This window comes from Gavia stellata, chromosome 5, assembly GCF_030936135.1.
Source record: "Gavia stellata isolate bGavSte3 chromosome 5, bGavSte3.hap2, whole genome shotgun sequence".
Taxonomy (NCBI): domain Eukaryota; kingdom Metazoa; phylum Chordata; class Aves; order Gaviiformes; family Gaviidae; genus Gavia; species Gavia stellata.
In genome coordinates, this window is record NC_082598.1 from 13371161 (window position 1) to 13394402 (window position 23242).

General features: G+C 37.7%; 1 protein-coding gene across 2 annotated transcripts in view; it reads right to left on the reverse strand.

Moving 5' to 3' along the window:
- Nucleotides 1-365: 365 nt before the first annotated feature.
- The window catches only part of KIAA0232 (KIAA0232 ortholog), a 68897-nt gene continuing 46020 nt past the window's right edge, over nucleotides 366-23242 (reverse strand). The window contains exons 4-9 of one of the 2 annotated variants that reach the window (XM_059817420.1): nucleotides 20821-20887; nucleotides 19358-19439; nucleotides 14681-17978; nucleotides 3913-3994; nucleotides 1705-1802; nucleotides 366-730 (exon numbers count right to left, since the gene is read on the reverse strand). In XM_059817420.1, the coding sequence (XP_059673403.1) occupies nucleotides 551-730; nucleotides 1705-1802; nucleotides 3913-3994; nucleotides 14681-17978; nucleotides 19358-19439; nucleotides 20821-20887 (3807 nt within the window). In that variant the 3' untranslated portion in view covers nucleotides 366-550. The remainder of the gene's footprint in view (nucleotides 731-1704; nucleotides 1803-3912; nucleotides 3995-14680; nucleotides 17979-19357; nucleotides 19440-20820; nucleotides 20888-23242) is intronic. The other variant, XM_059817421.1, reaches the window with a different exon arrangement.

Genomic DNA, 23242 nt, shown 5'->3' on the forward strand with positions numbered 1-23242 from the left:
TCAAAGTTACGAGATTTACTGAATGAAGACTGGACAAGTCATTCATGCTTTTCTCCTGCATTCAGAAAGGCACTGATAGATTACAGTGTTAAGTATTTATCTCCCAGTTCTTAAAGAACAAAGCCTAATGTGCAGAAAGCTGAAGTCTCTGAATAGCAGAAGTAGTTGTAGACACTGCGATGCTAAGAAGATTGTAATAGTGGTAGGGCTACAGTTACGAATGAAAATAACTGCAATTAAGATGCAAAAAAGCAGTGGTACTACTAAGACAAGCACATGCACATCCATTCTTGATTTGACAACACAATCTAGTCTAGTTCAAATAGCCAAGAATTTAACAGGTTTGGGGGGGGGGGGGGGGGGGAGGGAATCTTCAACAGGACAGCTGTGTCCTCATCTATAAAATAAGCAAGAAGAGAAAGATAAATACACATCTGAATCCATTAACTGAAGAGGAAACTCAAGTTGTTGTTTTAGAGCTACAGACCCTCAAGAAGGATAGTTTTCCATCTCATGTTACTTTTAAATCATCTGTTCTACTCTGCAGTTTTTATAGTTGAGTTCGAGAAAAAAGCTCCTCCTCACACGGATCGGCCCATTCACTTCCACCTTCTGAAGCTGTGTCTTCAGAGCTGGAGCTATCGCTGGAGTAGATCTTCTTCCTGAAGCCATTTGGTTTTGCTTCAGCATTTATATCATCTGCACATCTTGCTTCATAAACAGAAGAAACCTAAGGATTTAAACTGACAGTGTTGATGGGGAACAATAAAAAACATGATTGCTTTTTTCTGAGCTGGGAGGTTATACAGTTTTGTAGGTGTTCAAGAGAGATGTCATGATTACAGGGCAAGTCCTCCACTTCCCTGACTTAGCCCACTATGTAGAAAGGACTGCAGAACAGAAGGGAAAATAGTGGGGCCTTTATTATTTTTTCCTACTCCTTCATTTTAGGATTTGTACAAAACAGCAAGAGAATCAAAAGTGAACTCAGTTAGAATGCATCATTATCACGGGTCACATCAGAAAATTAGTGTCAAAGTTATCTCCAAAATTTGGTAGTAAGTATTAAATATCAAGAAAACACAGCACAGATCTGACTGAACTTCAAGCAAAACCAGTATGTCTTCAGCTGAATTAGTAAAGCTATAGCAAGCATGTCACAGTGTAAATTTAAGTGCTATCATCACTATAAAGTATGTTTAAAAGTGTATCAGTAAGTGCATGTGTACACAAAAGATTTTCCCTACAGCAAAAAATCAGGTTTTTGTTTGTAAGCAGGACAGAATCCAGCATACATTATGTTTACGCATGTAGTTACTGGTCCCTTCTGCCTTCATAGTGCACATCAGCCCGCTCTACGCTTACTGAAATTAGAAGTTCGGGGAAAAAAAGGCTCATGTTTAACACACACGACAAGCAAAAGCCAAGTGTTTCCAAAGGAAACCGAGTTTGCTTAAACTACTACAAGTACAATTCTTTGTACAAAGGGCTGTACTCCCCACAGTACAACACCTAGGAGTTTTCAGAAGAACGCTCAAGACACAGAAGAGAGTATAGCACAAAGTAAGGAAAGAAAAGCTTTGGGAGGTTTTCATAGGAATTTCATTTGAGGCCAGGCTGAAAACTGATGAAAGGGAAGATGTGGTGGCACTCCCTTATAAAATAAACAAGAAAACTCCTCCCCCAAACCAGTGACACACTTACCATATTAAAATCTAAAAGATGTTCATCATCATTGGATATTTCCTTTACATCTGCAAATTCTCCTACACCATTCTCTCCCTTGGCATTTGTATAACACTCTTACATTGTGTTTGTGGGGGTGTTTCACAGGAAAAAGGAAGAAAAAACAGAATTGAGGAACACTGTTATTTACATTTAGCCAAAATGAAAACATCTAGAGAAGTATTCTTGAAATTCACACTCTAAGCCATGTAAACTCTGTGCTTGTGGGGGGCTTTATAGTTTGACATCCTTCAAGAGATAAGCATAATACCTTATGGAATCTTCATCAAATCTTACCTGGATAATCAAATAATAATAATTAAAAAAAGAAGCTACTTAGTTAATGAAAACATCTAAAATAGTAAGGTACAAAGAGCAAGAATTACTTTTTTATTATAAATGGTTCAGTACACTTTTCAATTCTGATACTGCACAGCGTTTTAGATCATTCCTATTTCTATACCCCCACAAAATATATACTGCAACAGCAGCCCTATCCTGACTGAAGCTCACAAAAAAAAAAGTTTATGTGAATGGCTATGAATTCTACTTACCAGAGTAAACTTCCATATATAATATCAACATATATCATAGTAATATAGAGGGATCACATGCATCAATATCCATATATTAAAAACACCCATACAGAGAACTAGATACAGCTAAATATTTGTGAAAGAATAAAATTAGCTCTGAGGATAAAGCTCTAATTTTGTTACATTTAGTCTAGAAGAGGAAATCCTGGAACTATTCTACTTCACAGAAATTCTACCCCTGTATCAAGCAGGTTCCAGACTCCATGGTATTTTATACTGTATATTCTGTCTTCCTCTGATGAAATAAGGTGGTGAAACACTGAGACAGTTACGCAGGTTCACCAGCAGATGTCAGCCAAAAGATGACACGATTCACTCACAGGAATTCAAGGATTACTCTTGTGTAAAATACACACTCAAGAGTGTGAGTCAGTACATTGGCTAGTACACCAATAATACCTCTGCAATTATCACTGGGGGCGGGGGGAAGCTTTACAAGAGGACACTAAATATCTCTACTTTGTAAATACTGATTTTTTTTCTAATATGGGAGGTTCTGTGAGCAGTCCAGGAGGCAAATCAAAGTCCTGTAGGCATCCATCTATTCTCTTTCACTGTGCAAACACATTTCTATAGTTGGGAGCGAAATAAGTTAAGATGTTCATGAAAATAGCCCAAACTGTCCTAAACACCAAAGTAAGAGCATTTAGGCACCAAGAACACCATTTAATTGGTTGTACTTTAAGGTGCACTCCAAAAATAGTTCAGTAATAATGACTGGCTAATCTACTTCCAGATTATTAAAGAACCAGGTGTCTGATCAAGTTTTTTGCACTGAGCCTCTACCAACCGAAAGCATCAGATAGCCTATCAATTCGGTATACAGAATGTTCTTGTTTAGCTTCTTGCCTTCTCCCCAGAAAAGGTAAATTGGTATGGTAGGCAGGCAAAATGAAGCTGTCTGGATTTTTGCCTGTCCACTGAAAACCTGGGCGTGGGCCAGCTGTCAGATGCTACGAATTCTTGGGAGACAACAGGGAGTGCTGGAAGCACACCTGCTTTTGCTTGCGAGCAGCCTGCCTACCACGACTGGATTTACTCTCTGTGTGGGACAGAAAAATTCCCAGATTATCACTGTGAAAGGAGTGGCCAAGAGGCAAATCCCTCTCCCTCCCAGCTTGAGAGAAATTCCACACATTCACTGAGTAACTGGCATGTTATTTATGCAAACCCATAAAAAGTAATTATCATGTTTTCACATTCTTATAAAATTAGCTGCCTAATAAGTATTATTCAGGTTGAAACATATTCAAAAATGTAATAAAGTATTTTCAGAGTCAGAGATTAATATTCTATTTACTTAATTCCAGGCTCTGCAATGAAGTAAATTTGCATAAATGTTAAGACCATTTTAAAAGCACTTTCATTTTAAGACTATTTAGAAGCATGCTAGAGAGCTATTACGAATGTAACTGAAGCATCCCAGTTCTCTCTCAGATAAGCAAATTTATTATGGAAGTTTACTTTTTTTTTTTAAAAAATACAGATGGTAGTTCCAATTCATCTGCAACAATTCCAATCCGTAAGAAAGAACATTTAATTCTAACACAAGTGCAACAGCAAGTTAGTTCAAACAGGCACAGCTTCTTACCTTCACACTGTGATGCAGGAAAAAGGGGAGAATAGAGCGCCTTTTCCCACCAGCATTGCTTTTCCTGGCTGCCACTCATTCTCTGCAGATTAGTATTCAATATAGGAAAGTGTTTAGACAATAATAACACTTCATTATGCCATAAATAATATACTTACATGTAAAGAAGGAAACTCTGGTATTACCAACCAATTTGCTAGGTCTCACAGGTCACACTGTTCAATTTCTAATACTGACGGGAAAGGACTGTCAAACTACAATAGAACATCCATTATCTGAACTGTTATACTCCATATGAACGCCATGCAGGGGATCACACTTTGCCGATCCAGAGTTGTACAAATCCAGAACAAAAAGATGGATTTCAGCCCTACACTGTATAATCTAAGTACAAACCAAGAGAGAACAGATAGCTACCCAAGAGATGAAAATACAGAAAAAACCATTAGTGGTTCATTAGTTCAGTGTAAAACAAAACAGAAAAGAAAGCAAACAAAAAGTAGCAAAATCTAATGTTTAGAAGTCTGGAAGGGTGAATTAGCAGTACCACTACCATCAATGGAGGAAAAACTGGTTATGAGGATGATTAATAATTTGTCTTTATGCTAAAAATAATCTCAATCTACTCACTAAAAATGCCTAAATACCCCCCACCCCATATTTTAATGCTAATTTACATTTACCAGAGCCCCTTCCTTGCAAAATTAATGGATGTGGCTAAAATACCAAAGGCTTGTCACAACAGACATGTCCCTAGTTTTATGACTGCATTTGTGGTAACGCCATTAACCTACAAAAGATGATGCCACCTTTTAACATCCCCTATAGATACTGGATAGAATGATTCAAAACCAAACCATAGTGCAACTAGCTACTAAAAACCATTAACAAATGAGTATCAATGTTGAGCTTCTATCCAGCTTCCTCCTCTGTAAACCTGAGAACATTTAAACATGGAAAATTAACGAGCCTCCTTCTGTTCCTCTTTTTTAGAGCTACAAACCTACAGAACCTAAACTTACAACTGCTTATTACTTAATGAAGTCCCTCTCAAACCAAATAAGCAGCTCAAGAGTGCTGTATGCAGAAGTGTCTGCCAGATTAAACTTTTTTTTTCCCCCCACAAAATTCTGCTATAATGAATATTGAAATTATCCATGCTGGTTTCCTCTCGTAACACTGAGGAAGTGTCCTTTTGGAACCACCCTCCAAAAGCTCAAACCCCAACTCCAGAAAAGGGAATTCTTCGAAAGTTAAACCATAGTTTAAAAAAAAAAAAGAAAAAGAAAAAAGGAAAAAAAAAAGAAAGCTCAAGGGTATTTGAAGCAGGACTTCATCAGAAATATGTGCATTTACAAGTACACATGAGGCTTCTTCAATCATGGAAGCCTCACTCTGCTGCTGACTACAGATGGAGGCATCTAAACTCCACAGACACAATGCTTTATTAACGTCAAGGTTTCCCACGTGGCTGGTGTCACACATGCACTAGCACACATGGTAAGCTGGATGAAACACAGCGGGTTACAAGCAAAGCCAGCTTGAGTCTGGCAGGGTGTAACAAGCTACAGCGGTCTTGCTTCCTAGGCTAAGTCACCATCAGAGCCTACATATCTGCTTCAAGATGGCTCAGCGACTGAACTGATGTCGGCTGCAGGCTGCCTCAGCTCCCCTGTCCTTCCATCACTGCCTCGATACCAAAAGAGTTAGAGAAACGCAGAAACCAATCTTCTGGCTGCGTGCAGAAGCAGCCCAGCAGGACTTCAGTCTGAGCTCAGAGCTGGCTCTCTCGCCCCCATGCTGACCCTCATGGAATGATGGGTGTTATTTCTAAGCCAGCAGTAAAGTCAGATGTGTAAAGCAAAAGGACAGATGTAAAGACCTGCTCTCCATACTACAGCCATTTGGTGGTTTTGTTTGGGAGGTGATGGGGGACATGAGATGATGTCCATTTTATACATTCACTGAAGAAAACTATTTTCTCCTACAGTTGCTTAGATGTTTACTACAATTATACAGTCATCGTGAAAATTTCTGAAAATTAAAGAAATACCCTTAATTAGCAAACAGAAATACCAACTCCAGAATAGTCGCATGAGTCTACCTTCCTTTGCTTTCCCTTTTAAAACTTCATTTTCAATTTATGCCATCTCCTCCTTTCACATACTCACATGCACTTCCATTATTTTGTGAAAAGTTTTAAGAAATTTCCCAGACGCCCATCTAAAAAACTATTATTCTCAGTTGTACTAGTATTAGAAATTGCAAGTGGAAGCCTTTCCTCTCTGAAACTATTCATATTTATTTTACTTTATTCTTAAGCACAGCTCAAAGACAACAAGGCAAAACCAACTGCAATGCTGTTGCACTCCCAGTCTTGCTACAGGTCTGAGAGAAGACTGATGGGTTTCCCTTCTTGTTTTAGAGCTAGGCATATGGAAACTGAGGCTTCTCTTAGAGCTTCTGATTGAGGATATGTAAAATAACTTGAGGACTTTAGCATTCACTAGTACAAACACTACAGTAATGTTATAGTTATGAAAGATTCTCCTTCCCCCCAAAAATCCTGGTGGATTTCAGTCACAACTGGCTACAACTTTTCAGTAGACTCAAGTCAGAATTGTGCAGTTACATGCAAAAACTAAAACTTCAGTTCCACTCCTGTCCCCCTCTCATCCGTCCCCTACCGAGAGTTAAGCCAACTGCAGGAAAAAAAATCATTTTAATGTTTGCTATTGTTTGTGTAAGAGTTTGAAAGAGTAAAATAGTTTCAAAACTTTAAATAGCATTTAGATGTTTTTCATTGGCATCTGGCTCACATCTGTTCCTTCCAACATCATTTTATGTCTGTTTTCTCAAATGAAGCTTCCTAAGAAGGCTGGGCTGTCCATTTAGGTCTTTTATGGAAAATCTCAACTGAAACCTCTGGTATACAAAAGAACAACCATTCTTTGCAAACATCAATACAAATACTTTCTAAAGGAATAAAAGCAACTATTAGGTTTTTTTCAACTAAAAATTCTAGTGCTGCTTCAAAGATCACATTACAGTGAAACTCTGTAATCTAGCTGGAGTAAAGTAGCTAACAGGAAGAAGAGATTTTGTGAGCTGAAGTGGATAACGACCATTTTGAACAGCGTACTTGATCTCCAGCATCATAATGGAATAGCAATTTGGTGTTTTGTTAAGGCTAGAATTGAAAAAAAAGGGGGAAACAAGCAGAGAAGGAAAAGATTGTTTCCTGCACCATGACTGCCATTTCCTACAGCTGATGAGATTCTTCCTCACCTATTCCACTCACACACATACTTGAAATAAAGCAGCCAAGAAAGATTACTGTTCTACAGAGTTTTATTGTATTGCTGCTTTCTTCACAAGACTGCTATGGACAGCAATATGTAGTTCATTAGCTGATGAAGCTGTATTGCAAGAGTGCAGCAGAATATCGTATTGTATTGATCTGGGGAAAAGGACAAGCTGCTTTGGTGAACACGCTTTAGACTGCGGAGCTGGGCCTAACGGAACGAATGCCCAGGAGGAGCATTTTACCCTTCTGCTCATTTTGCTGTAGTGAGTATGGAACAGTTTACACAAGCAGGAGACATATCCAACACCACGGTGTTCACCTGTGACCAGCAGGCAGCCTGATAAACAGCACATTTGAATGGTACTGTTGGTTTGCTGAAATAACATAAAATTTATCTGTAGTTTCTGTATGACAGGATACTAAGCCAACTTTTAGAAATGTCTTTGACAGGGACATTTAGGCAGGTGAGGAAACAGCGACTACCCAAGTCGGGAAAGACCAGGTCTAGAAGTATGAAAGCAGAATTCAAGAAAAAAAAGACCCATTCATATGATAACATGATAAACCTGGTACTGTCACATCTGCAATACGAGGTTTTATTACACGAATGATAAATGCGCAGATGGAAAAGCCAAGGAACAAAAGGTAGGAGAAAGCTGGAGGGGGCAGGGGGATGGTGTTCCTTTCGCCTCTCCTTATGTATGCAGATTTATTAAAAGTGAAGTTCATGTTGATAGATTTAAAAAAAAAAAACACAAACCCCTAAATATTTATTTTATTTTAAAAAATATATATATAATATATATATGTGTAAAAATATTTCTCCTCAGGTAAGAGGATTGCTCATACAAGTAGTTCATTAAGAAATTACTTTATTCTTTCCTCTTGGCAGAAAATAACAGTTTTATTTTGCAACCTCAAATAAATGAATATGCAACACATTTTTTTCTCCACCAAGAACTGGTATAGGATATGCTTAACAAGTTAAATCCTGTTTTATCAACAATCTGCATAGGGAGAAATATTAGTATGATTTTTTTTTTTTTTTGCTGTTCCTTAACTAACAATTTTGTATGAGGCAGCAATCATTTTTCTTGATTTCCTTGCTTCCAACACAAATTTTTCCCTACAGTTACAGACAAAAGTCTACAGCAAGTTCATACGGCTGATCAGTCATTTGCTAGTTAAAACTAAGTTACATTGGTCAGAACTTTATTCTTCAAGCAAAATTTATGCAAAGCATCTTCTCAGAGCTGGGGTCTACAGTTTTAAGAACCATCTGCCTGAAGGTCTTGAAAAAAGGGCACTTCCAGTATTTTATGAAAAGTTCTATTAAATTTTCCAGTTACCTATCTAAATAGCTGGTATTTTTAATCTAAATCAATATGCCTTTCAGGATAGACTATTTGGGCTTTAGATACTAATTTGAAAACATTGAATATTTCTACTCTTCCAGAATGCATGCTGACAAGGATTGAGGCAGTGACAAGAGTTGTGCAGAATCTGAACAGAATAAGCACTAAAGCCTCATTACGATCTGGATATTATCTGAAGTTTATGACTGACAGCTTCATAACCAACCACAGAAAAGTAAAAGTCATATTAATCTGTAAGTACAAATTTCCTTGAACCTGCTTTGCAACCCCTTACTATCAGAAAGAATACAAGAAGCACACAAATAATGTAGAAGTCAAAGCAGCAATGAACCGATTGAGTCCCATTCCAAAAGATCAGATCCTAATTTTAGTTCATCAGCTACGCAGGGAAGATACATCTGGCTCAAGAAGCTAGTCACAAATGAATAAAGGGAGCCAAGTCTAGACTTTATATTCTTAAAACCTATTTGGCAGTCACCTAATTCTTGAATTTCACTGAAAATATATATAGGGACCCTATGAGATCATCTAGTTTCTACTCTTGCACAGAGCCGGAATCAACTACAATGCACTATTCCTACACTCTAAATCTCTTCAAGACAGAATTTCCACTGCTTCCCTAAAAATAACTCAGCCTTACAGTAAGCTCATTTTCTGGTTAGAATTCTTTTTCTTCAACTTCTCTTGCTGTGATTTAAGGTCAATACATCCACTTCTTTGTGTTTACCAGAGTCTACAGGACAAGCACCACTTTTTCCTTATCTCCTGTAACTATGAACATGGCTTCTGCAAAACTGCTGGGTTCTTCAAGCTTCTCTTTTTTTGAAATAAAACCACCCCAGTTCCTTTACTCTGTTTTCAAAAGTAGTGATCTTTGTGTTGCTCTCCTCAGGATGTTTTTCTTGATACAAGGTAATGGGAGCTAAGCCTGGTACTCCAGCAGAAGGCTTTCCAGCTCCAGCTACAGAGGAGCAATTACTTCACCTCTTACAGAAGAGCTTTCCTATTTATATATCACAATGCTGCCTCTTGCAGTGTGTCATTGCTGATTTGTGCTCAGCTTATGATCTACCTGAAGATGCTTTTCTGTTTCGTGTCATTTGCTCACCTGTCACTCCTCACACTGTGTTTGTGAGGAGGATTATTATTTTCTTTAGAAGTTTGTATTTGTCCCTGCTGGACTGCATTTTATTTTTCAGACCATTTCTTCAATTTAAAAACCTTTTGATTCTAATCTTGTTTTCCAGTGTAACTGCAGACTTTCACAGTTTGATATAATCAGGGATTTTCATAAACGTGTATTTTACTCCCCAGACCAGACAAATTAATCGTTTCCCTTGTCCTCTAGTAAGCCACTGTTATTTTGAGTGTGCAATCTTTTTGCCAAACCAACACTTAGAAACTTTCTCACTTTCTCATGCAGACATGCCATTTACTGGTTAAAACATTTATTTAGGAAATTTAAGAGTCACTGGTAATACATCAGGTTCCATTTTCCTCTTTAAAAAAGATGGAAATCTGTCTGCCTTTTCTGTATTTTCTAGTGTCCTCAAACTAGGCTTTCTTCAAATTAGTTGCTGCTCCTCATGATATTTAGCTGAATATTCCTATGACTAGCTGAAACAGTATAATTTATCTGTACTACTCCTTTACTTTATTGTCTTTTCACCAACAATTCAGACGATGACAAAAACCGCACTAAACAGTACATTTTTGACATTACCTTTTCATAGTTTTCCTTGTTAGTTCTGTCTCTCAGAAATATCCTTCAGTCATTTTTTCTGTTTCTGATCTACTTCTAGGACTTTCAGGTGTACCAAATCTTTATTTTATTGGCTTACTTTATACCTTGGGTTTTTTCTCATGATTTTTATACTGTCATTGTGAACTCCATCTTTTTAAGGTCCCTCTCATACAAGATACTTTTCATCCTTCAAAATACCAGCAATTTAATGTCTTATTAATTAGAAAGTTAGAGCTCAAAGTCTTTGTAGGTGTTTTCATCACCTGCCACAATCAGCACATATCAAGAACCATCTGGACCAATCCTTTCTCAGATAGTCCCAAAGTTAGTCTCTCTTTTACAATGAAGTCCTTTGCTTTGTATAAGATGACTATGTGCTCTTGAATGTTTTTTCCACTTGATTCTCCTGATTTTAAGGCATAAAGCAGACCCCTTTGGATTTTGTCTCCCTCTTATCACTACCTAGGTTTATGGCAGATTATCTCCTACACTACTGACCTCAGAACCAATGTATGCAAGAACCTTCTTCCCTTCCTCTCTTGACAGCCCTTCCTAAAGGAGTTATACACTTACAATGCATTACTCCACTCAAGCAAAGTACCTCACCAAATCTAATAAGCCAATTAAGTCATGAGATCCATAAACACTTACGGTTTTTGCCAGTAAAATTTCCTCATCCTCAGATGTGCTGTCCTAGGCAAGTCCAGACTTCAAAAGTTTGGTACCAATCCCAACAAAATCCACCAGTCCCTTTATCTATGTCAAGGACTCAATAGCGTAAGCATTCTTAGGGCACACCTACTAGATCAGAGACCATATAAAATTTGTTGATAGAGATTCAGCGTTGTTACATTCAGAGACCATTAACTAGACCAGACTATGTACTTACCCATGACTCCACAGCTAAATGGTAAGAGCATTTACTTGGAAGAAAAAGGACTGTACTTCAGCAGGTATTTTTTGTGGTTGTTGTTGTTGTTGTAGTTTGGGGGGGGGGGGGGGGGTGCTTGGGGTTTGGCTGGTTGGTTTGTTTTTTTTTTTAATCTTAAGGCTAGGTATATAATTATCATTCATTCTTGAAGAACTTCTGCAGGAGCTATAAGCAAATTCCTTCTGCAAAATATGCTAAAAGTCTAAAAGAAGTGCTCTAATGTAGAAGGTAAGAGTGAGGAAACTGAACCAGCTTCTCCTACAGTCTTACAAACAGGAGGTATTCAAAGATGTGTGTTTGCACAGCACATATATAATTCAAGTTTATGTGATGCAAAACAGAATGTTTTACTATTACACTGTGGTCTACATTAGTATTTTCACACCCATTATTTATGCAAAAATATTGGTGGTACCTCAGAACACAACTCAAACCTTATGTTAGATAACAGTGAGTTATACAATAACTTTAATCATAAGTCAGTAAAAGAAAGCACAGAAGTTTCATTTAAAATATCCTTTACAAATCAGTCAATTCTATAGCCTCTGCTCAAGTTAAAACTCTTTCCCATGCATGTATGTGTGGGTGTCCAGGAAGAATGCTTCTCAAACTGTTCTAATTCTAGGTATTTTATATTGATTTTGTTTAATGCACATGAAAATAAATATCACTCTTAAAAAGAAAAAAGTTCGCACACAGAAGACATACTTGCATGACATTTGCACTCTTCTTGCACACGGTATAGTCATCATCTTTACTGATTGAAGTTTACTTCATAACCAACATACTAAAATTGTTTTAATGCTTAAAAAAACTTCTCTTTTACAGATAGACTTAACTACAATAATAAGCTTAGATAAATGTTCTCAAGCCAAAAAGCCTGTTATCTTCAGATGCACACTAATGGCTCTTAGAAAAGCCCAGAGTGTGTACATATCCTCTTGAGCCATGCTAGGTACAGGAGGGCTATTTAACCCAGACTTTCTGAATTTAGGTTGTAATCAGACTCCTCAAGCCCCCTAGGAAGAGCTTAATTGCAAACCAAATTGGAGTCTAGACTGCTGAGACAGTTGTCAGCCCTTTGTACTGCTTAGTGACTTATAACATTGAAGCTTTGAAAATGCCTACAAAATCATGTGACCTGAGCAAGGGAAGGAGTTAGTTTTCCTCTTGCACTCAGGAACTTAAAGAAAATAAAATACCAAAGCTTTTTTGAGCACTATTCAGTACTAAAGGTTTTTTTTCAAGCCTTATAGCTACCACACGCTATGGAACCACTGTAAACTTATCTTATACCAGACACTTACTACTTTCTTGAATGGGTAAATGGTTGAGGCAAAGATAAGAATAAACATCCTCATGGAGCACTAAGCATCCAGAAAGGAGATCTGAACAAGGCTGGAAGGAACTTTAGACTCCTGCTGTCACAAATAACTGTATTATACCATTTGTTCATTCATTATGTCCTACTGCATGATGAAGTTAGATTCTGCTTACTCCTGGTAAAAGGTAATTCCAGAATCTGTTGACTTACAATCTAAGTTTATTAATTTTTTTGGTGACTCTTTTTTGGCAAGGCCAGGCACAAACCCAGAAACTTCCCAGACTCCAGAAAATATTTTGAGCCACTTCACCGCTGTTAACTTAACAGAGCAGCAGGAACCAAGATGTCTAAAAAGGGCCTAGAAAAGTCACAAATTTGATTCTCTTGTGCAAGCAGCAGACATCAACTTATTGACACTGGGAAAAGAAGCTGCAATAGCAATTAATTTAAAGGAGGATGAGAGGAGAAACAAACAGGGAAGAAGGAAAATAAGGAACTCTGATTTTGTTCAACAAAAAGGCTAGCTTTAGTTTTAGCAAGAAAAAGTTTAGCTTTCCCGCACATGAATTAGTGTTTCAGACTTGTAATTGAGGAGTATACCATTGCACAACACAAGCTGGTTGCAACTCCAGTTGAAAATGAAAAAATTCCCTCCTAATGCAGAGACTACAACTGCCGAGTATGTGGAAGAGGAGACTGAAGAGAAAAAGAAAATGTGAGATGCAACTTGTAACCATCCGGACAACATCTCTGGGCTGGCCACACAACTAAATTATTTTAGACTAGACTAGACTATTTCAGTTAGAAGGGATCTGCAATGATCATCTAGTCCAACTGCCTGACCAATTCAGGGCTGACCAAAAGTTAAAGCATGTTGTTAAGGGCATTGTCCAAATGCCTCAAACACTAACAAGCTTGGGGCAGCTTTGAACCATTCCCATGCATCCTGTCACTGGATCCCAGGGAGTAGAGATCTGCACCTCCCTCTCTACTTCCCCTCCTCAGGAAGCTGCAGAGAGCAATGAGGTCAACCCTCAGCCTCCTCTTCTCTAAACTAGACAAGCCCAAAGTCCTTAGCTGCTCCTCATAGGACATGCCTTCCAGCCTTGTCACCAGCTTTGCTGCCCTCCTCTGGACACATTCAAGGACCTTCACTTTGCTGGTCAAATATTTCTTCTCGAGAGCAGAGGGAGCTCACAGCAAGAACAACTTGGGTATTTTTGGCTGGAAGGGATTTTTTTCTCTTGATTATTACTTAACCTATGGCTACAATGACCTGAAAGAAAACTCTGAGCTTAACCCATAGTTATAGTTAGGCCTCCGTACAGTACTGTGGTAGTGATGGATATTTTGCATCCATGTTTTATTTCTTTTTGTGGCTACGCTGACGAGAGAACATTTTCATTTCCAGACAATTAAGCCTTTCTACAAACCTTTCTTTCTGAAAGTTTACATCCAATAATTCAACTCCAAATTCTTCTACTTGGAAGTAACTACAATTCATATTGCAAAGACTGACTTCAGATCCTCCTCTTCAAAATTTTAAAACAGGTTTGAATCAGAATCAGTAATAACTCATTACTCAAACTTTATGCACATTTTAACATATTATATGTAAATCAGATAAGCTAGAAACCTAAGGTAAACAGATTTTAAAGTCACATGAGTGTACACATGCATATATTTCTAAAGGTATGCAAGATGACACCGTAATGCCTGAAGATGGTTAAGTTTTCACAGAATCACAGAATGATTGAGGTTCAAAGGGAACTCTGGAGGTCATCATGTCCAACTTCCCCTACTCAAGCTGGGCGACCGAGAGCAGGTTGCCCAGGACCACGTCCAGATGTCTTTTGAATATCTCCAAGGATGGAGACTCTACAACCTTCCTGGGCAACCTGTGCCAGCGCTAGGTCGCCCTTACAGTAAAAAAGTTTTTCCTTATGTTCAGATGGAACCTCCAGTGTTTCTACAAAATTGTATTTTTCTAGAGAACTATACCCTTACAAACATTTAACTGTCACATGACAAATTGCTGGTTATCAGCTGCCAGCTGCAAATTCCGTAATTTTATATATCCACATACCTCTTCAAGCTCTCCTGAAGAAACAGGATTATCCTCGTACGTGGGGAAATGGCACCCTGCTTTACAACTGCAAAACCTGCCAGTCTCCTCACGTGGCTCCACTATTCTGCAGTTTACTTTAGAGCTCTCCATCGCCCTCCCATCTAGAGATTCTTTCATACTGCATTCTAAACAGGGATCTTTGTTTCCTACTGGCAACATCCCAGCCGACTCTTCTTGAGAATCCAATGATGTTTGTGCACTCTTCTCCATTCCAGACTTTTTTAATCTGGGAAGGAATTTTCCAGATTCAAGCTCTGATTTTCCATAATAATGCCCTTCTTTTTCTGCATCTTCTTCCAGAGGTTTGAGATCTGCTTGTGGATCCTCAAATACATCTGCTTGAGAAGGGACAGCAATACCTCCCTCATCTTTTTCTGACTCAAATTCTGACTCACTTCCACCACCTGGAGAAAGTTCAGATGCAGAAATTGGGCGAAAGTGAGTCCTTGGAGAAATCCGTATAGCCCTGTACTGTGTTCGATCAACACCACATATCCTGGGGTGTAAAACCTCACTGTCTGAATCAGAGCACAGAATTGACTTCGGTTTAAAACTAGGGCTGAAAGATGCAATTCCTTCTGGCTCAAACGAACACTCTACGTGAAGAACTTGTGAAAATGGATTGTTCAGGTCAAAGGAAGAGAATGAGTATTCAAGCCCTGGTTCTTCAACTTGAAAGTTACCACAAGCTCCCAGTAAGTCTTCATGGAAGATAAAAGAAAACCCCTTATTTAATCCATTATCTCCACTCTTTGATTGCTCATTCTGCTCAAATGATACAAATGGCCTCCATAATTGCCTATGACCAGGGGCAAAGCTATTACCTGGAGTCATAAAAACATCTGTACCAGCTATTGTCACTACATCAGAAGCTGCACATTGTAATAAGCTCCCTTTTGAGTGACTAGGTGGCACCACTGCCCATTCTCCATCACTGTTAAATGTTTTGAGCTCCCCATACACACCACCAAGTATAAATGAGTTTTCCTTATCCTGGTTAACATCCCAAGGTTTTGATGGTGTAGTATAATCACCACCATCTACTTTTGATAAATCATTTGAGACAAAGGCTCTCTTCTCTAAATTTTCCTTTTGACCTTCCCAAAGATGATACTCTGATCTCTGCACTGCTTTATTGGGCTCCTGGAGGGTTTCAGCTTTTGCTTCTGTATCCAAACAGCAACAATAGTTATTTACATCAGTTGAAAACAATTCATCTTCTATTCCTTCTATTTCTACCATTGCTGCAGAATTTCTGTCTGTCATATTTGTCCAAATATCTTTAATAACCCCTGAGCTGTAGCCATCTCCATGTGGACTGCTTTCACTACACCCTTGTGTAGTTTCATAGTCTTTACTTTCTGCTTTTTGTTCTAGCTGAATACCACAGACAGATTCTAGCTTAGATTTTTTTTTGAAAATCAAAGTGGGCATTTCTCCTAAAGTTCTAGCTTGTTGCTGGCAGGATTCTTCTGGCAAAAAATCTAGAATTTCTTCATCTACATAACTCGAAGACACTCTAGGAACTACATAATTAATATCTTCTGCATTAAATTGCGTGGATTCTTCATATGGAATATTTAAAGTCTCATTGTCTGAACGTGTTTCTTCCGAGTGTGACCATGGACTACAGGTTCTTGTTGAAAGATTGGAACAGTGTTCATTTTCATCAAAGGCACTATTTTTGGTCCATATTAGCAATCTAGACTGTGTTTTCCCAAGAATATTAGCAGTGCTACTAGAATCTGCATTTTCATTTCCCAAGTTGAGTGTTTCAAAAGAAAATGGTAAAACAGAGTTACTGCATTGCACTTCAAACACTGAAAAACAAGAGTTTATACCAGACCCTTCATTAATATCTGAAAAGAGCTCTTGATTGCCAGCAAGCATGTGTGAATTAAGCATTGTGCTGTCTAAGACGGGGGAGAATCTGATTGGAGAATCTCCTCCAAAACTTTCCCCATCTGCATCACCAGAACTAGAAGATGAACAGCACTCCCAAAACTGAGCTAAATTACTAAGGTCTTGCAAGAACCACCCTTCAGCACCAACAGAGCTGGTCGAATCTGTCCATATTGCACTTTCCCCTTGCAACTCCATTCCATCTAACACTATGCAACATTCTGCCTCAAAATCAGTTTTTTCTTTACTCTTTTGTCGAATCATATTTAAAATCCGACTCTCCCCTTGCATCGTATCTGAGGCACCAGGATCCAACATGGATTGATCAATATCCACTTCATAGAAGTGTGTTAGTTCTGACAGATGAACATCATCTAAATATTTGTCGTCCTCTGGTTGAGAACATATTGAGGTCCCAGCGAGGTCAATATCCTCATTTAGAACTGCAGGCATTTCTACAAAGTGACCATCGATGAAAGTACCTGCTGCGAGGTATGTTTTATGAATATTATTGTTGCTAATACAAAGACCATGCACTGATTCAGACAACTCTTCTACAGCCTCTGATGTTACGCCACATATATCTTCTCTGTTGCGGTATGTAGTCTCCAGCTTGCTTTTTCTGCTAAGAGGAACAAAGTACTCTGTAATCGGCTCAGTATACCACAAGGGTTCTTCTTTATATTCCTTTTCATTTCTGCTGTCTAAATACAAATCTTTCCCATCGCTACTACCAGCTTCTTTTCTTCCAATTTCTTTTAATGGCCTTTTACCTCTTTTGCACAGCTGTTTGATGGACCCGCTGCTACTGCTGCTACTGCTTCCGCTGTGGACTTTTCTATCAGCCTTTTCACCAGATTTCACTGAAAGCCTGCTTTGCCCATTACGCCCTTTTTTATTTCGAACCTCTCTTGTTTTGTGTCTTACTTTAATACACTTCATTGATGCCTTGTATTCACCTTGATTACCACTAGAACTTGAGCCAGCCTCACTGGATCCAGATGACCAAGAGCGAGGACGCATCTTTCCCTCAGACTTATGTCGGACTTGCTTTTTGTATAAAACAGGCTTCTCTTCAACAGTGTTGTTACTAAACTTGTTTTCTTTCTCATTTTTACTTTTCTTCTGCTGGGTTCTTTCCTGTACAGTGGCAGATACTTTATTACTTCTGTCTTTAGTTACTTCACTTTCACTGTTGCAGTCCTTTGGAGAAGATGTATCTGTGCTAGTTGGTGGAACAGTGGACGAAGATGAGGAGCTAGAGTAAGAGCATACTTTGGATTTATTCCATACAGTCATAATTTCCTGCAGGCAAACTGGCTTTTCAGAAAGAGGAGGAAATGCTTCATAGTACCTGAAAGCAAAACAAAAAGGTGACATTCAGATCGTAGAAATTCAGACAGGCATTAAGATTAGAAATTATTACTAAAAACACATCAAAACACTACCAATCTAATTGCCACAAAATCTAGTTTGTTCTACATGTGCACATGCCACTCATTGCACTGTTTATTTGAATGATAACAAAGTGGAGATTAAGATAAGCTTTAAAAGTGCTTATATTAACACATGTTTGAAAATATACTGCCAAGTAAAGCAGTCCCATTTTTAGGGAGTACTAAACTTCACTGTAGACAGAAATTGTGGATGCTTAAAACAGTGAAGGCCTGACTCCAGATTTATTAGATAACGTAGCAATTCACTACAGTCGTCTTAAACATGTTTGATTTAGAGTATAAATGACGAAATCCTGAATTTCAGTCAGTTGAGTCCTGAATTTCACGTTTTTTTTAATTCTCCTTTGTGAAATGAGATATTATCTGTTAAGTTCTACATAGTTTGATTGTCCAGCTATTAAGAAAAAGCTATAGCAATTACAGAAATCAAACATCATCAACATGGTTTTGCAAAGACGGTCAACAAGCCCTGACTTCCAATAAAACATCCTAGTTACTGCAAAAAGAGCGTTCTACAGTAGTTTAAGATGCTTAGCAGCTTTGTCCAAAGGGACAAGATTAAATTATGGTTTTCTGCAATGTTTAAAGTAGCATGTGTTGGACAGTAAAGATATTTATACTAAATTGCATGTATTTCAATGAAAACCTATTTAAAAAGTCTTCAGAAGTCAGTTAAATGCACATTAGCACAATCAGTTCCTTGAAGTATCATCCATTTAGCAACACTTATACTAGACTGTTGCTAGCAATGGTTATTACTAAGAGATACGGAAGCAGTCATAACTCCAAGATAAGTCTATGATAAAACTCCTGGCTACTTCAGTAACACTGGACTCAGTTATTTGGTAACTAGTAGAATACATCGGTTATAAAGAGTTTAAAAGTTATAAAGAGTTTCAGTTTCCCACTTCTGCAACAGAAGACAAAGAGTTCTGGAGACAGGAAACTGATTATCTCCCTGCAAGTCTAACGTGTCAATTAATGCTGTTTTAAAGGCATTTAATTTGCCTAGCTGACTTGGTCTTAAGGAAACTTGAGTTCTGCATATAGTCAGAAGAAAGCAGTCAGGACTTCAACATAAGTTAAACTAGCCCACGGTATCAAATGTGCATATTTTTACATATAAGATGAACAAAAGAAGATGGCAGGAAAAATCCTTATTCCTTAATATCTACAAAACTTCAGATTACCCACTAAGTTAACTTCACCGTTTTAAAATATGGGAGCAAAAGGACAAAAGAGAAAAGCATCTCAGATAATAATAAAAAATGCATACATTTCTACTTGATCCTTTGCTGTGGGAGATAAATCAGTCTCGGGAGACAAAGAGCCTTCTAACTTTTTGTGAATCTTCTCCTCTGTTTTGGAAAAAAATTCCAAATGCTTAACAGAAAAATTCAAAAAGCCAGTATATTTTATAACAGTATTTAACAAAAAGCACAAGGATATATACTGTAATAGTAGTAAATTTCCATAAAACAGAGCAATTTATAGTCTGATTATTATACATAAAGAAATTACAAATTATCACCCAAGATTCAAGTTTTCCACAGTTGTCTTGTTAAGCCCTACAAATTTCACCAAACATGACTGGCTAGCAGCTGCATGCAACTTCATTGTTAGCAATGCCCCCACTAGGAGACTTTCTATTGAATTTTTAGCTATTTCATATTAAAAACTTTATCTCCTTCTTACATTGCTAGATATAAAAAAAGATTTTAAAAATTCAGCTATTTAACTAAACGTTTTTACAAATGGTTGCATCTAACTTCTCATGTGTTTCACTAAAAGGAAGTAACCCTGCAGTAGTTGCTGTGCTTTGGGTGGATGTAAAGGCATATTCCCTGTGTGAGAGGTAACTAAAGTTTTCTAATTCTTTATATTAAAATCTGTAAAATACCAAAAAAATGCTGTGAGATACACGCTAATTTTACTTTTTTCAAAATAAATGGTCAACATCACCTTGGCTCAGTAAGAAAGCATCACAACAGCACTATGAAATATTAAGAGCCAACTAGTAATTACTGTTTAAAAACAGAAAAAGGGAATGGAAACAGCTAAAATCATGCTTTAAGCAGGTAAATATTTATCCCTTATTTATTGCTATTTACACTGCACGATAAACATTAATTTTACTATAAGTGTCAGAAGTTGCTACTATGCATCTGAACAAACATTCATGTGCGATGAACTTTCATTGGAACCACCACAATTTTGTATTATGCTCCCTGCCCTATGCTTGATAACAAAGTCCCCATTATCATTCCTCTAAAGCCCACAAATTTTAAGCACACCTCTGCCATGGCTACTTGGATGCTTTCCAGAGGAATAGCTAGTATATAACAATTTTGGGGCCAATCTACTCTTCGCCAGTATCAACACACAAAAGGAACAGAATCAAGCCTACTTTATTTTGATTTCTTTTGGTGGAAAGGGGGGGGATGCTGAACATCGAATAGTTACTGAAGAAGCAGGCATAGCTGGATATGAATAATTGTAGCTTTTAATAAGGAAAACTCCATTTGTGAATCACTATTTCTTAGGTAAACAAAGCACAGTAGTACAGAATTGCTTAAACTAGTTGAATGAAATAATTCAAATGTATTTTAAAATTACATGGCCTGTATTAAAAGCTACTGAATTAATAGCCTGCTCCCCCACCCACCCCCACGTCTCAGAATGTTACACAGTTGATAAATACAATGTATGGCCTCAGAAGTTTAAAGATTTATTCCTCACCTTGCTTACTCTGAAGGTCTTTCAGCCTGGAGCAAAGCTCCTCCACTAGCGTTTCAATCCCAGAGCTCTGCATAACAACAAAACCACGGGGGGGGGGGGCGGGCGGGGGGGGACGAGAGAAAAAAGGAAAAAAAAAGAAAACAAAACATAACTTACTAAAAAGAATATTCGTTTTCTAGAAAGACATCAATACAGTGAACATATCTTAGCAAACATGTATTTTTCTTTTTGCATGGTAACGATGCATTAAAAAGCAAAAAAAAAAATTCTTACTAGGTATAAATCCATTCCTATAAATACATTAATTAGAGGTCAAAATGATCCCACGACATATGTAGATACATTCACACAGAGGTTTCAAACAAGACACATTGTTGCATTATTGTATATCCAAGGTTTTGCAAACTCTGCACTCTCACATTTACTGCACTGTATCACTTAAGATTTAGCCAAGAGTCTCAGGATAAAAGTTCAAGCAGCAAGTAATCACTAAGATGCATTTTAAAAAGCTAAGCCTGACCCTTTCGGTTGCAGTTTATATCTGTGAGAAACAGACTGTTAAAAGTATACAGAAAATCAGGAGTGAAGGTGAAAAGAACAGTATGAAGACATATACATATAGGTGGTGCAGAGGGAAAGGAAACGCTTCCACAGTATCTTCATGCAAAACCTATCTCATAGTTTTGCCAGTTCACAATGCCCAGTTTTTTTCTTTTTAAACATTGTGCTGTTTACTCAGGAGAGCAGAGGGAAAAATAAACACCTTATTCATCTTCCCTATAAGCCTCTTTTTTCCTCCTTTATTCCTCCATATAAGCCTTCCATACACTCAAGCTTCCTTTTCAATCCAATTTCAGTGTTACTCTCACATGCTTCTGCTTTTACTATCTGCCTAGACTTGCGAGCAGTTCTAGATAAAGCAACAGCACCAGAACAGCAAAATACTGGAAAATACACACACACACAACACAATACAATATACTATCAATATTCTACATAGGAGAAAACCCCGTGCTATTCTAATGGAATAGAAGTTGAATCCCAGTCAGCAAAATACTAAATACCAACCTACAGCCTGAAATGACCATTTCTGTTGGAAGGAAAACAAGGTGAGGTCGGTACTGTGTAGATATTTGTGCTCTTAGTATTTTGAAGCCTAGGGATCATGCTTGGAGATTACACTTTGCACTTTCCAAAACTGCAAACAGAAGGCTGGAATCACAGCTAAACACAGCAATCTGACACAAGTGAGGAGGATGCAAGAAGTCCCCTGCACATTATCATACAGCTGGGAATGGTAACGAGGGAGAACTGTGCAGCTTCTTGTATCCTATCTTGTTTCCTCAGTAACAACTCCAGCATCTTGTCCCCCTCATACCTGGAGATTCTCAGACTTACACAAACCTCCTACAAAATTATCTTACCTTCTGAATTTTACATGATCTTGTGTGCATATAGTTACAGAGTATGCATTCTCTCCAAAGGTAATCCAGATCAAATATCAAGTTACAGAAATGCATAAAAAATACTTTGATTTGCTATGTCACCATGGTGGTATAAAGATTTCATTTTTCCAAGATCTAAGAGTTTCTACTCTCTCCCAATTACTGGCTAGAAATTGCTGAGAAATGTGAATATATGTTGCTAAAGCACAAGAAAATATTAGGGAAAAGGGAATACTAATTTATACAGTGGAACTAGCTTGTTTAATTCTCTGTCAGAAACACACATTTGAAAAATCATATACTGAAGCAATGACTTATATGCTAACTTTTAAATTTTAATTATTTGCAGTCAAGTGAGAAAGCAATTTTCTATTCCTAACTGCATTGCTGCACTGAAGTGCTAAATATAAACCTTTACGCCACATACTTAACTGAGGATGACTTAGCAATATTAAACTTTATAAGGCATCTTCTATATCAGGAAATTTACCAACATAAATTAAATTGTTTAGAAAGAACCAAGCAGCACAGTAATATGGACAAACCTATGTAGTTGTAATAATAGTCACTTTATGCCTATACCACTCCTGACTCCCCCCTCCTCCCCCCAAAAGGGCAACAGAGGAGGAGCTGGCCTTGGTTTTGCCTAGCTCTCCAAACTGCCTAATCGAATGGACACCTGTAGGAAATACTCAAAATCTAAGGAATACAGATTCACTTCCTTAGCTTAATTATAACATCATGTAAAAAAAAAAAAAAAACCAAACACAAAACTGGCAACAATATGCTCACCATTACACCGGAGAAGTGAAAACTTTTGTTGGAGTCAAACGTTTCATTTCCTTCTGTACCATGAAACTAATACTTGAGTCAGCTGACATGCTGCACGCTGTCCTGCATAGCACGCTGATGCAGCTAGCGCTAGCTTAAAAAAAAAAAAAAAAAAAAAAAAGGAAAGAAAAAAGGGGGGAAGCCAT